Source organism: Chelonoidis abingdonii, chromosome 5, assembly GCF_003597395.2.
Source record: "Chelonoidis abingdonii isolate Lonesome George chromosome 5, CheloAbing_2.0, whole genome shotgun sequence".
Taxonomy (NCBI): Eukaryota; Metazoa; Chordata; order Testudines; family Testudinidae; genus Chelonoidis; species Chelonoidis abingdonii.
The window spans coordinates 112,643,627-112,658,423 of NC_133773.1; the positions used below are offsets into that span (position 1 = coordinate 112,643,627).

General features: G+C 42.9%; 1 protein-coding gene across 8 annotated transcripts in view; it reads right to left on the minus strand.

Moving 5' to 3' along the window:
- The window catches only part of SLIT2 (slit guidance ligand 2), a 408,552-nt gene that overhangs the window by 12,988 nt on the left and 380,767 nt on the right, over window positions 1–14,797 (minus strand). For all 8 annotated transcript variants that reach the window (XM_075066554.1, XM_075066552.1, XM_075066553.1 and 5 more), the window contains 4 exons: window positions 14,276–14,413; window positions 13,941–14,181; window positions 13,415–13,545; window positions 1,436–1,590 (listed from right to left, as the gene is read on the minus strand). In XM_075066554.1, coding sequence (XP_074922655.1) covers window positions 1,436–1,590; window positions 13,415–13,545; window positions 13,941–14,181; window positions 14,276–14,413 — 665 coding nt within the window. The remainder of the gene's footprint in view (window positions 1–1,435; window positions 1,591–13,414; window positions 13,546–13,940; window positions 14,182–14,275; window positions 14,414–14,797) is intronic.

Here is a 14,797-nt window from a genome sequence, read left to right on the forward strand (position 1 = left end):
ATCTACCAGTAAGTCCATACTGCATTTGACTGGCTGAAAAATCAAGCCCTGAAGAGGTCAGAGGCTCATCTTGCACATGGAATCATGTATGTCCACACTGCCATATGATCCAGTAAATTTAGGAGACCTTTCACTGACATTCTTGGATGAGACAATGTAGGAAAGGATGTGATCCACAGTGCAATATTTTATAATGATGCTTTGCCTATTATTATTTAGTTCTAAACAGGACTGGAAAGTGCACAGCATTTCATAGACAAGCCACAGGGACCTGCTTTTGACTCCTTAGCACCTTGAATAGTCATTTATGCCTGTGCGAAATGGGCGTAAATGCTATCATTCTGTTTCAGGGGTGTTTTACATTCACTTTACACTGTAAATATACACACGTATAAATGATGGCCAGATGCAAGGCAATGAGAAAATCACACCCTCCGTTTCTGCCCTGAGGCGCTTACAATTTAGGTTAAATAAGAGCTATGACACAGAGAGGACGTTAGGCAAAAGGCAGGAACAGGTGTGGGACTTACATAGTAAAAGGCTGTGACAGTTCTTGCTTTCACACTGTGCATACTATGGTAGTACTTTTTTCAATAAGAAATATTTTTTTAAACTGACACAATTAGACTCTTGTGAGGATAACTGAAATTGTGGGTTTTTTTGAGTATTTGCCCACATGGAACTCACTGTCGGTATGTGTGCCCCATGCGCACAAGCCCACACTCTTTAAACCAACAGTGTCCTTTGGGGGTGCTCATGTGCCCTACACACCCATATGCCCCCTACAGCAAAGTTATAAAAGGAAGAGCACTCCCAATGCCATTGTTCCTCTTCACCACTCATGATAGCAAGTTAGAGCCCAGAGTGTTGTCTTGCTTCCTTGCAGTTCTGAGATAGGATCAGAGTTTACAATTACTTAGTTAATTTAGTCTTATTGTAGTTTCTGTACATTTCATTTAAGCCTCTTGGCTTTTGTTTTAAAGGACTTTTCTCCTTTTTTTTCTTCTGAGTCTCACTTCAGTACTGAGGAATAGGTCCAATGGCTGAGAATAGGCCTCCAGGCTTCAAAATCTGCCCTGCTTGCAAGACAGCTGTGCCTGCCAGTGATGCACATAGGAAATGCCTGTTTTTATTAAGGGGATTCTCATATCCCAAACAAGTGTGCTATTTGTAATTATTTTTCTGAATGGACACAGAAAGCTCATGGCACCCACTTGAAATTCTTTCTGATGGAAAACTCAGTAAGACACGTCTCTCACTCTGAGGTCCCTCTTCAGAAACAGTGTCATCCTGCTTCAAAAGCAGGTTCAGCAAGTGCTGTGGCTACAAGATATCATTCCAGGGGTTAAGCCTTCTGATCCTTCTCCTTAATCGTCTTTGGGTAAGTCAGAGGCCCCCCTCCTGCCCAAAATATAGGAACAGTAAGTTCCCCTACCTCCTACATAAAGTGGGGAGTCAACATTCAGAGTTGATTGCTTAGACAAGTTGGTAATGATCTTGGGACTTCCTCCATCAACAGACAAAGACAGAATCTGATCCATGGCTAGCAGCTCCACTATGTGGAAATTCCCATCGTTTATTGTCTCAACGCTGCAACAACAAAAAAAAGAAGACTTTTGAAAACATTTGAATTTTGGTTAGGATTTCCTTGACCGTCTGTTCTTTAAACAGTGTACAGCTTCAGAGCAAAATTTCCCCAGGAATGTAATCTTCTGACAACTAGATTTTAAGTAAAGATGTGCAGTTATGCTTATTAACAGATAATAAATTGTATTACTATTTCTATAGCATTGTAGTATTGCTACTAGTATATTTTACATACTAATGGCACCTTTCAGTCTGAAGTATTCCCAAAAGAGTTTACTAACTATACACATATGACTTCAACCAGATATTATGTCCACTACAGTAGGAGGAAAAATTTTGTCTACGAACAAACCCCTACCTTTACAAAACGTGCACATCGCTATTGTTTTTCAATCTTAATTGAAAAAACAAAACAAAATGAAACTCCAGTGATGAAAACAGTATTCCATGTATTTATCTGGAGTGAGTTAAGAGCTGAGTTGACACCAGTGAGATTTGAACCTGTTGTTCCAGAGAATCGGAGCTGTGTCTACACTTAGGATTTACAGACATACTCCCATCCCTGGTCTAGCACTGGAGCGTGGGGAATGCTTTCCAGCTCAAGCAGACACACTCACATTAGCATGCTACAATAGTAGTATAGCTGCAGCAGTACTGTCAGCAGCAGCAACATGGGCTATAGCTGCCCCAAACACATTCTCATAGGGTTTGTCAGGTTTGTAGTCAGAGGGGCTAGTCTGTGTTGCCACTTGCCAGTGCCTATAGCAGTTGCTATGCTACTGTTTTCAGTGTGCTAGCTTGATGAGCGCTAGTGTGAGTATCTGCTCAACATGGGAATCACAGCCCCAGCTCCAAGTGTAGATGCAGCCTTTCACAGCGCCACTTCTGCTAGCAATAGAGTAAGTGTTCTGGTAGACTAGGCATGGGGATATTTATGCATTTCCCCTCTCCCTAACACAGTGACAGGTGGTAAAAAAGTGTTTGCGCATGTCTGTATCGTGCCTTCTCTCCTTGCTAGCATGGCGAGAGAATGTCTGAAATTTCTCAGTGTAGACAAGGCCTTCCTGTTTCAACCTTGAGGTTTAGATGTCTAAAATGGAATAAGAATGAGGAGTACTTGTGGCATCAGATGAAGTGGATTTTAGCCCATGAAAGCTTATGCCCAAATAAATGTGTTAGTCTCTAAGGTGCCACAAGTACTCTTCATTCTGTTTCCTGATATAGACTAACACGGCTACCACTCTGAGACCTGCAAAATGGAATAAGCACTTTTTGGCAGGTGAAGGAGGAGAGACGGCTGTGCCACATATGAAAAAGTAAAATGACAGTGTTCTAGATTCCCACATGGCAAGGTTTAATGTTCTGACCAGTGCACATATATATCAGGTAAGATGTGCACAATAATACTGCTTTTCTTCATATATATATATAGCTTGAGGTTTTCAATCTGACTGAGAAAGAAGACTAAAAAGATTACAGCTCTATGAGCAGAGATAAGAAATGCAGTACTGACTTTCATTTAACATACGTTGATGTTTTCAGGAACAAGATGGTGCCAGATTGAACAATGCACATCACTAGTTGCTGGAGATATTATTGCTTTCTCTTGATTATTGTCCACATCTTACTTCTTGAGAAGTTGATAAAAACATGTAATTTTACAACATATCAACCCTGCGTGAAGTACAAATCAAAAGGATCAATGTAACACTGAATACAAGTCTTCATTTATTTGTTTATATGGATATATATGTTTATAAGGATATATAAAACAGAATATTTAAAGTGAAAAGCCCTTTCCTAAGAGTGAATACCAACAAGATCTGGATTAAATTGCTATTTACTGGTGAAAACCTACTGCAGAAAGCAGGAGAGGTTACTCCCCTCATGCAGTAACTGTACTTCTTTGAGATGTGTACCATTACAGGTGCTCTACTTCTGGTGCTTTGCCCCCCCATGCAATTCTGATGGGAGCCTTTAGGTAGCACTGCCTGTTCAGCCCACGCATGCATCCTACACAGCCGCATGCTCCACACCAAGGCTATACAGAGCTGCAAGGGCTAACCACCCTCCATTCCTTCTCTTTTGCAAAGCTCCATAGTGGAAACTCCAAAGCAGAGGGGAAGGAGGGCAGGTCGTGGACCACATAGGGAGAGATGCATCTCAAAGAACTACAATTACTGTGAGTAACCTCTTCGTTGAACAGTGTCCCTAGGGGAGCTCCCAGTACTCACTGGGGGTGGGAAAAACTTTGGAGTTGAGTCCAAAACTGAACATACTATAGTACAGCCAAACACAGCATCTGAAGCTGAGCTGTGGATTACTCCATAACGTTTCAAAGACGTGTATACGGAGGTCCAAGTTGCAGCTCTATAGATCTCAGCAATGAGGACATTCTTAAGACCACAGGAGTAGAAAGGGGTCTTGTTGAATGGGCTAGGACCCTAGAAAATGGTTGAAGATTATTAGATTGAGAACAAGAGATAATGCATCCAGATATCTATCTAGGGTCTTGATTGAAAATTGAGGATCCCTTAGACCTGTCAGCAAGAGACACAAACAACCTGGAAGATTTTCTAAATGGTTTAGTCCTGACCAGGTAAAAGGGTAATGCCCTCTTGACACTGAGTGTTTGCAGTACCATATCCTCCCTTAGTCCAGTGTGGTTTAGGGAAGAAAACTGGAAGATGAATGGTCTGGTTAATATGGAACTCAGATGACACCTTTAGTAAGAATTTGAGGTGTGGCTGTAATGTAACCTTATCCTTGAAGAATACTGTGAAGCAGTGATGTATCATTAGAGCCCCTATCTCTCCAACTCTTCGAACAGATGTATTGGTTACCATGGCTGACATTTTCATTGAACAGGCTGCCATTGGCTCAAAGGGAGATCTCATAGGCATCTAAGCAGCAAATTAAGGTTCCAAATCTGGGTAAGATGTTTCACGTGTGGGAAGAGATTCATCAAACCCTTGAGAAACCTTACTGTCACTGGCTCTGCAAAAGCTGAGAAGCCTTCCACCCAAGGAATGAAAGGTTGTAATGATGAGCAACTGTACAGTCACAGAACTCAAAGACAGCCACATCATCTTTAATTCAAGGACACAGGTGAAAGGTGTCAGATTGCACCAGTGGCTGATTCCTGACCATCGCTGTAGATAAGCATTACAGGTAGATCACTTCCTACCCTTTTCACTTCTTCAGAACAGAGTATTTTTAACCCCACAAACCATCGATAAGTCATGCTTTGAGGCAAAGAACCTGGAGGCTGGGGTAAAGAATATGACTGGCATCCTGAGAGAGAATATGAGGGGTAGCCTGGAGGGTGATTAGTTGACAAACTGCCAAGTGGATGAAGTAAGGAAACGATGCTTGTAGCGCTTATGTCTGAAACACCAGTGTAACTCTGTCCTTATCTTACCTTATTTTGATCAACACCTTCAACATTAGAGGTGTTGTGGAAAATGCATAAAACAGACCTGAGTCCAATGAAGGAGAAAGGCATCTCCCAGTGAGTGGAAACCTAGTCTCCTCTCGAACAAATGGGAAAACTTCCTGTTCTTAGCAATGGAAAAGAGGTCCACCTGCAGAATGCCCCAACACTGAAATATGCAGTGGAGAATAAGGAGATTATCTCTCATTCATAATCCTAAGAGAAATATCTGCTGAGGGCATCTGCAGTTATGTTTTGAACAATCAGAAGGCATGCTGCCGAGATGTGGGTTTGATTGAATATGTACCAATTCCAAAGTCTCACTGCTCCAGTGCAGAGGGATGGTCTTTTCAGTCCTCCTTCTTGGTTGATATAAAACATGGGTCATATTGTCTGTCATGATCTTTACATATTTGCCTGTGATCAATGGCAGAAAATAGAGACAGTCATTCCTGATTGCCCTGAGTTCCATTAAGTTGATGTGTAGAGGGGTCTCACGAGATGACCACCTGCCCTGAGCAGTGTGAGTGTCAAGACCTGTGCTCCATCCCCACAGAGATACATCTGTTGTTATTACAACTGTTGGGGACAGTTGAGTAAAGGATGCTTCTGTGCAAATGTTGTCAGGGTCTTTCCACCAATCGAGATTAGTCTGTTCAAGCTGTATTTGCTCAGAGAATAAAGAGTTCTGAGTGACCCCTGCAGGCACTGCATGTGTAACCTTGCCTGGCTTATTACAAAAGTACCAGCTGCCATATGCCCCAACAATTGGAGACTGATGTAGGTTTTTGACTGATGTTTGGGGCCTGACTTGAATTGTGGTGACTAAATTCAATAGGGCTATAAACCTGTGTTTCGGGAGGCAAGCTCTGGCTGTTACTGCACTGAGGTAAGCTCCTATGAACTCCAGTCTTTGCAATGAGGTCAAAGTGGACTTTTGAATGTTTAACTGAAGTCCCAGTTTGAGAAACAGTGTTATGGCCTTCTGAGTGGCCAACAAGGTCTTGTTGTAAGAATGCCCCTTCAGCAAAATGCCCCAGTCATTGAGATATGGGATTATTAGAATTATTTTGTTGTGAAGGTAAGCTCCCATCACTGACAAAGACCTTTGAAAACACTCTGAGAACAGAAGCAAGGACAAATGAGAACACATTGTATTGAACATAGTCTTGTCTTAGAGTGAAATATGAGGAACTTTCTGTTAGAAGAGTGAATTGCTATATGAAAATATGCATCTTTAGGTTGAGGGCTACCCGCTACCCTCGTTATGTTGCCAAGATACACACTGAGCTGGGCCCGAGTCCCACTATCCACCACCAGCTAGGACTCTTGGCCCTGCTGCATCCAGGCTTCCCCAGTCATGCTCCAGGTCCACCTTGTCTGTCCCTCCTCCAAAGCAGGCCCCTTCCCCCTACACTCTGGCCAGTCCTCCAAGCCTACACAGGGGTGATGTGCATCTTAGCTATTTATTTTCTGGATTTCAGATGTTTACATTTCTGTTACCTTTATTCCCACCTCACATGGAAAGGCAGGGAAAAGGGTCAGACTCCCCCAGTGGAGCAGGTCCCCCAGTTTCCAGAACACACAGCAGTCAGGGAGAAGGGCTCAGACCCTTCTAGAGGGGTAGAGTTCCCCCATATCTCAGCACACAGACAGAAGGGGAGAATTCAGTGCTGACAGTTCCCCCCACATCCCTAACCCCGTATCTTCCTGTTTTGGATTCTCCAATCCTTCCTGTTTTATCCCTCCTACTAATCTCTCTCCTTTGCCTCCCCCATACCTGAGCTCCCTCCCCTACCACCTATTCCCATTTATCTTTCCCATTATACACCCATCCCTTTCTGCCTAGCTAACCCCCTCTCTTCCATTACTATCTAACCTTGCACCCCAATCACCCCTTTCCTCCCAGTGGGCATTCACGGGTGTAATTTATTTTCTTTTCAAAAATAGTTTTAGCATGTTGTACTCAGATTTTTCCAAATAATCAGTAAATAAAATGCACACATTGACAGAGGCAGGTTTTCCCCAAATGTTTACAATTCATTCTCAGATTTCTGCCCTGGGTAGGTTTCAAACTTCAAAGTTGCAGGCTCAGAGAGGTGTTAGTTAAGTGGTCCCATTCAACTCAATGAGATCACAGAATCATAGAAGATTAGCGTTGGAAGAGACCTCAGGAGGTCATCTAGTCCAATCCCCTGCTCAAAGCAGGATCAATACCAACTAAATCATCACAGCCAGGGCTTTGTCAAGCTGGGCCTTAAAAACCTCTAAGAATGGAGATTCTACTGCCTCCCTAGATAACCCATTCCAGTACTTCACCACCCTCCTAGTGAAATAGTGTTTCCTAATATCCAACCTAGAGCTCCCCCACTGCAACCATTGCTCCCTGTTCCGTCATCTGCCACCACTGAGAACAGCCAATCTCCATCTTCTTTGGAACCCTGCTTCAGGTAGTTGAAGGCTGCTATCAAATCCCGCCCCCCAACTCTTCTCTTCTGCAGACTAAACAAGCCCAATTCCCTCAGCCTCTCCTTGTAAGTCATGTACCCCAGCCTCCTGATCATTTTCATTGCCCTCCGCTGGACCCTATCCAATTTGTTCACATCCTTTCTATATTGGGGGGCCCAAAACTGTACGCAATACTCCAGATGTGGCCTCACCAGTGCCAAGTAGAGGGGAATAATCACTTCCCTTGATCTGCTGGCAATGCTCCAACTAATGCAGCCCAATATGTTGTTAGCCTTCTTGGCAACAAGGACACACTGCTGACTCATGTCCAGTTTCTCATTCACTGTAATCCCCAGATCCTTTTCTGCAGAACTGCTGCTTAGCCAGTCGGTCCCCAGCCTGTAGCAGTGCATGGGACTCTTCCATCTTAAGTGCAGGACTCTGCACTTGTCCTTGTTAAACCTCATCAGATTTCTTTCCCCCAGTCCTCCAATTTGTCTAGGTCACTCTGGACCCTATCCCTACCCTCCAGCATATCTACCTCTCCCACCAGCTTAGTGTCATCTGTGAACTTGCAGAAGGTGCAATCCATCTCATCATCAACAAAGATGTTAAACAAAACTGCCCCAGGACCAACCCCTGGGTCATTCCGCTTGATACCGGCTGCCAACTAGACATGGAGCCATTGATCACTACCAGTTGATCCTGACAATCTAACCAGCTTTCTATCCAGTTTATAGTCCATTCATCCAATACTTAAGGGTTTCCTTGAGGATCTGCTCAGGTGAGGCTGACTGGTCTTTAGTTCCCTGGGTTCTCTTTCTTCCCTTTTCTAAAGATGGGCACTTTTTCCTTTTTCCAATCATCCAGGACCTCCTCCGACTGCCATGAATTTTCAAAGATAATGGCCAATGGCTCTGCAATCACATCAGCCAATTCCCTCGGCACCTTCAGATGCATTAGATCTGAACCCATGGACTTGTGCATGTCCAGCTTTTCTAAATAGTCCTTAACTTGTTCTTTCACCACTGAGGGCTGCTCACCTCCTCCCCATATTGTGTTGCCCAGGACAGCAGTGTGGGAACTGACCTTGACTGTGAAGACTGAGCCAAAAAAACATTGAGTACTTCAGCTTTTTCCACATCATCTGTCACCCCATTCAATAAAAGTCCCACACTTTCCCCGACCTTTTTCTTGTTGCTAACATGCCTGTAGAAACCCTTCTTGTTACCCTTCACATCCCTTGCTAGCTGCAACTCCAGTTGTGTTTTGGTCTTCCTGATGACACCCCTCAGCTGAAGGAGAATACTCTAAGGAAATGAATACAGCCTGAAACAGTAAGTCTGAAACGTGTGAGCTGCTCCACTCATGTCAGTGGGTATTCTCTTACCTACCCAGTGCTGGAATCTTTCTGATGTGTGTCAAGCATATCCAGTCTCAGCTCCTCACCCCAGTCTCAGCCTTGAGTTCCTGATGCATGCCCTGAGAATGCCTGTTCTAGGCTCTCCACCCACAGGGTCATGAGATTCTGTCTCAGAGGAGGAGAGATGGGCTCAGACTCCCTTAGAGGGACAAGACATCCCAGATTCCATCTCACATGGGAGGACAGGGAAAAGGACTCAGACCTTCCCTAGAACAGCAGGCCCCTTGAACCTGGCTCTCATGCGGTGGTGGGGGACTGACTGCCATAGATGGACAGGCAAACACAGGAAGTCAGGGAGTGGGGCTCAATCACCCCTGGAGTGTAGTGATACCCAGACTGCTGCTCACATGAGGAGGTAGGAAGAGGGGATCACACCAGGCAAACCCGCTTCAGACCCTGGCTCACTTAAGAAGGGCAGGGTCACACCCATGTAGACGAGTTTGGAGCTCCCAGATCATGGCACACACATGGGAGAGGAATGTGGGGCTCACAGGCACCTTGCCCCTATTCTCCTGCAGTCCTGTCACTTACCCCCGTATCTCCTTTTCCAGTGTCCCACCCTCTCCACTCCAACTCCCCCTAGTCTCCATCCCATCCCCATCACCGAATTCCCTAACCCTTTCCCTCCCATTCCCTCATCACGCTCCCCTCCCAGCAAGCATTTGCTGTGTAGTTTAGTTTCTTTTTAAAAAATGGTTTCAGCACCTTCTGAATGTTCTGCTGTATTCAGATTACATTTCCCCAAACTAAACATCCTCTTTTGATAGAGGTAGATTGGAGCAATAGCCGTGTTTGTTTTTTTACTTAGATTTCTGTCCTAGGTGCCTGGGGTGGTGCTTGGATTTGATTACTATGATATATCTTCAGCACCACCCAGGTACTGTGATGTATAGGTAGTTTTCCAGATAGTTAGCCTCTCTCTGTCTGCACATACTTGATGTATGTCATTGGACACACAAACTCTTTGTCAAATAGCTTTTTAATTTGATTTCTACCCATACATCTGGTGGGCATGATGCACTGTGTTCAGGTAACCCTTGAGCATCTGAGTCCCTAGTGCTATGATCCGAGCTCCACTTTGAGCACGATCTATGAGCAAAAAAAGGTCACTAGATTCTATTAGCTTTAAGAAAAGCTGTTTTTCCCCAAGTGCTATATCTTGACCCTTGGGCAAATGGCGCCATATCTGGATCACTAGCAGAACCCCGAACCTTCCAAAGGCACAGCAAATGTCAGTCTGATTAACTGTATGGGTTTTAAAGCACTTAGAAGAGATGAGCTTTCAACAGAATGCTAATTTCCTCCCAAGCCTTCTCCCTTACAGTCACCACTCCCTTCACCCCTTTGCCATATGTAAATCCCTTCAAAAACTCACTTCTACCATCTCATCTATTAGAAGTGAGAGGAAGGAAGATTAACACCACCACAAAGGAGAATCAAGATGCTTACACGCTTTACTGAGCAACTTTATCATCTTACTACCTTTGTCGTCCTCCTCTCCTCACCCTTCTTCACTGTCTGTCTGTGGTCTTCACATACCATGTAATTCAGAGTATACTCTTTGAGGAAAGATTTGTGTTCTGTGAGGGAGGAACAGTGCTGTACAAATATTTTATTTTGATGGAACAGTCACACCAGTTATTTTATTATTATTATTAATGTTACATTTAATTTAAATTGCTGCAATTAAATTTGAGATCTTTTGAGTCATGGTTCTTTAAAGCCTCTCTCTCTCTCAGGGTAATCTATACTTATGGCAACGTGTAGAGTACAGACACTGCATGCACAGCTAATACAAGTATAACTAGCAGTATAGAGGGTGAGGCACAGATTAGGGAAGTAGAGTGCTCTACATTCCTGAACCTGCAGGCTATACACCCTACATGGCTCTCTACATGCCCAAGTAATAACTCCCATGTCTACACTGCTATTTTTAGCAGTGTAGTGTTCTGCTGCAGGAACCTTACCTGGCTGCCTCCCTCCTACCAGAGTTTTTCTTGCCATAGTGAAAACACAGAGCCATCCCTGGGGTAGGGCAAATCGGGGCAACTGCTCTGGGCTCTGCACTTTGGGGGGCCAGGTGTGATTGGCTGGCACAGACAGTCCTGAAAGAGACGAATCCGTCACTTCTGCCCCAGGCCCTGCACCCCACCTAGGAACAGCTGTGGTGAAAGGTTCCAGCAGCAGGGACTGTGAGAGCCTTTCCTTACTCTCTTCCCCCCACCAGAGCTTCCCCCACCCCACAGTGAAAGGCTATGTTAGTGAAGAACTGCCAGAGCCTTTCCACTGGTGTGAAGTTATGTGAGAAATGCCTGTACTCTACACACCGCTGTAAGTGTAGACAAAGCCTACCTGAAATGCACAGGTTTTACCTTCCCTGAAATGCACAGGTAAGATAAGATAGTGCAAGTAATACTGCATAAAATGTACAGAATAGATGACAGGATATAAGGTTTTTAATCTGGAAAGAGCTACAGGCAATGGCTTGAAGGGTTTAAGCAAGCCAGAATGCAAATAACTGGAAATTACATGCCGCCTGGGTTGTTGATGGTTTTTAAAGGTAGCTGGTAGGCCTAATAAATATAAATCCAAGAAAAACAATCCCTGTTAATTCCCATTCCTACCAATACAAGGACCTAATCTCAGTTTCTTTTCAACATTACTCCAGATAAAAGGATTATCATCTTATTTTGAACCGCAGATTCACAGGGAAACAGAATTTGTTGCATCCAATTTTCTAACAATCATGTTTTAAAAACTTACCTTGATTCTTTTGTAAATTTAAGTCCTATTTTTATTCAATTCAGTTAAATGCACATATTTGAAACATAAAAAATTACAAATTATGGTATTTCATCAGAACTATAAACAAAATGCCATAAATTAGGCTTGCAATAGAAGAACAGAAGTAATTTCCAAATAGTTACTGTTTAAGTCATGCTACTTTTTGTGGTTAAAAAACACATTGTATGTTATAAGAACAGTTTTTGGTGGAATACATATAAATTATCTTAGTTCCCTTGATATTATTGCCTAACAAAATTTAACATTATTTCCCCAGAGAAAAAAATTAGGTTTTTAATTCTGTTTTGTCATGTATTTTAAATAAAATATCCCCTACAAAATGTAAAATAAGTGACAGCTTCTACAATTTCCATCAAATATGTATCACTATACTGTAAACCACATAAAAGTGGTCATAATAACCATGAGTAGGAGCTAAGTCAATACTGCAAAACCAAATCAAACCAAATCAAAAAGATCGCGCGGGTTCAACACAGATTTAAAATGAGTTTGCTTTAGTTGTGTTCACACCTCTTTTGTGTTTTCTTTCTGAAAACGCTGAAAAGATTTTGTCTGGGAAGAATGCTTTGAAAAGTGTACTTGGCATTCTATGCTGCTGGGTTTTGGCCTGGTTTCAGTGAGGGAAGATTTCTTGCAGCTTGTTTAACTGGTTTGGCATGGACCTAACCTAAGTGCCAGCTCAGCTCTTACATTTGCACTTGGGAACTTTCTTGGCGGTGGTAGTTGGGGTCAATAATGGTGAAATCTTTTGGCCTTTTGCTTCCCCTTGCATAGAATAGCAGGGTTGAAAGGGACCTCAGGAGGTCATCTAGTCCAACCCCTTGCTCAAAGCAGGACCAATTCCCAGACAGATTTTTGCCCCAGAACCCTAAATGGCCCCCTCAAGGATTGAACTCACAATCCTGGGTTTAGCAGGCCAATGCCCAAACCACTGAGCTATCCCTCCCCCTGTCTCAATCTGACAATTCTGAAGAAAGAGGAGGTGAGGGTGCTGCCCCACGGTGCTTCCCCATGAACTCTCCTCAGAAACCTAGGAGAAGATATTTTTGAAGATAGTAATTTTGAGGAGGAAAAACCTAAAAGCCAATGAAAAAATTAGAAAAATGTAGTTTAAAATAGTCCAAAAATCCTAGGGAAAGCTTATTACAAAAGGAAATGTGGAGCCTGTGTCTGCACAAGTTTGGAAGCAGAGGGAAATTCTCTCTCAGACCTGGTCCTAAACCTTGGCTCATAGCCAAAGATCTAGCTTGCCTCCAGTTGCTAAAGGAGGGAAATGCCCCACTGTAGAGGCATGTCTGACATGAGGACACAGAGAAATTGCAATTTCACTTTTGTTTATGGAGTTTCAGGTAACACTAACTTTTAGGCCACACTACAGACTAGGAAATCACCTGTGAAGAAGAATAAAAGAGAAAGATTGTTTGCATGTATTTAGTCTTAAAAAAAAAAAAGTGTAAATATCTTGTAGAAACTTACCCTTTATTTTCAGTTTAACACATACCATTCTATATACTATTTTTCATATTAAGGTAATTTTCCTATTGAAATTAGGTGCTTAAGTAGTAGTAGTCTTTTAGTTCCATAAAGTCTGACACTACATTTTGTCAAAAAATATTCTCTCTTCTAAATGTGTATTGCAAAATCTGATGTTAGACCCCAGACAGCAGGAGATCATATACATTTTGTCTTGAACTGTAATTTATTTTATTTGGGTTCACCTGTAAATGGCAGATGCTGGATAAGATCCTGTGTCATAACTGACCCTCACTCGACCACGGTACAGCTCCACTGCAATATGATCTCTGTCACCTTTGTACAGAAGGATTCCACTGTCCTCATCTGTGGCAATCTAGTGAAAAAAGAAACACTAATTTATAAGGAAATTAATTCAAATAAACCTGACATGCTAAATGGGTTGAACTCATTCCCATGGCCATTACCAATATTTATTTCTTTGTTATAAAACATTAATTGGGATAGTCAGATGATAAATATCATTTTTTCCCTATCAGCTATCCATCAGTTGTGATGCTAATTTCAATGGTGCTTCTAGTTCTCTGTAGGTCAGAGAGTCTAAAGTTTTTAACTGACCTAATGACAACTTTTGTATGTATGCATTTGTTTTACATGTATGCATTCCTCCCCCATGATATATGATCAGGACACATGTCAACTTGCAGTGATTTACAGTGAAGAAAATGACCATGGCTCAAGATCAGTTCTTGCCAATGTACCCCTCCTTACCTGCAGAGTGATGTTGGTCTGAGGGCGGACCTTGCTTGAAGGAATTTGCAAGTAGGATTCTTTGTTCACAAAGTTTACGCTGACCAGCTTTTCGCATTTGTCACCCTGGTAACCCGACAAACACTGACATATTGGTTCATTTACTTTTATGATGCACTGAGCTCCATTCTGACACTCATAGTTATCACAAGGGCTGGTCCGAGGGAGAACCATTGGTGGTGAAAACTCACAAAAAAGGCCACTAAATACAAACACAAAAAACAGTATTTCAGACAAAATCACCCCGTGGTATGATAAAAATATAAATGTTTGTCCTGTCTTCAAGTCTCTCTCACCTGTATCCTTCCGGGCATATACATGTATACCCATTCACTGCATCAGTACAGTGTGCTCCATTTTTACACTTGTTGTCTTGACAGTCATCATAGTCAATATCACAGTGTTCTCCTACATATCCAGGTGTGCAATCACATCTATTGAACAGGAAAGTATATCGGTTAGTACTATGCCTGTCTATAAAAACAATATACATAAGAAAATGCCAGAGATGGAGTATTTTATAAACTGAAGTGCAGCATTTAGAAAATCAATTTTTTGAGTCACATTTTAACATAACGCACTATTAAAATATAACTAGTATGGTGTTGAGAGTGTGTATATATTGATTAATTACATCAGAGATCTCCAAATTGTGGGGCGCATCACTTTAGGAGGCACAGCGAAATGTTCGGGGGGCACTCAGCTCTGCTCCTGGCCCCAGTCCCGTCTGCTGTCCCCACGCCCCGGCTGCCGGCCTTGGCTCTGCTCCCAGTCCTGCCCCCGCCCCCAGCTGTAGCCCCAGCTTCGGCCCCCTCACC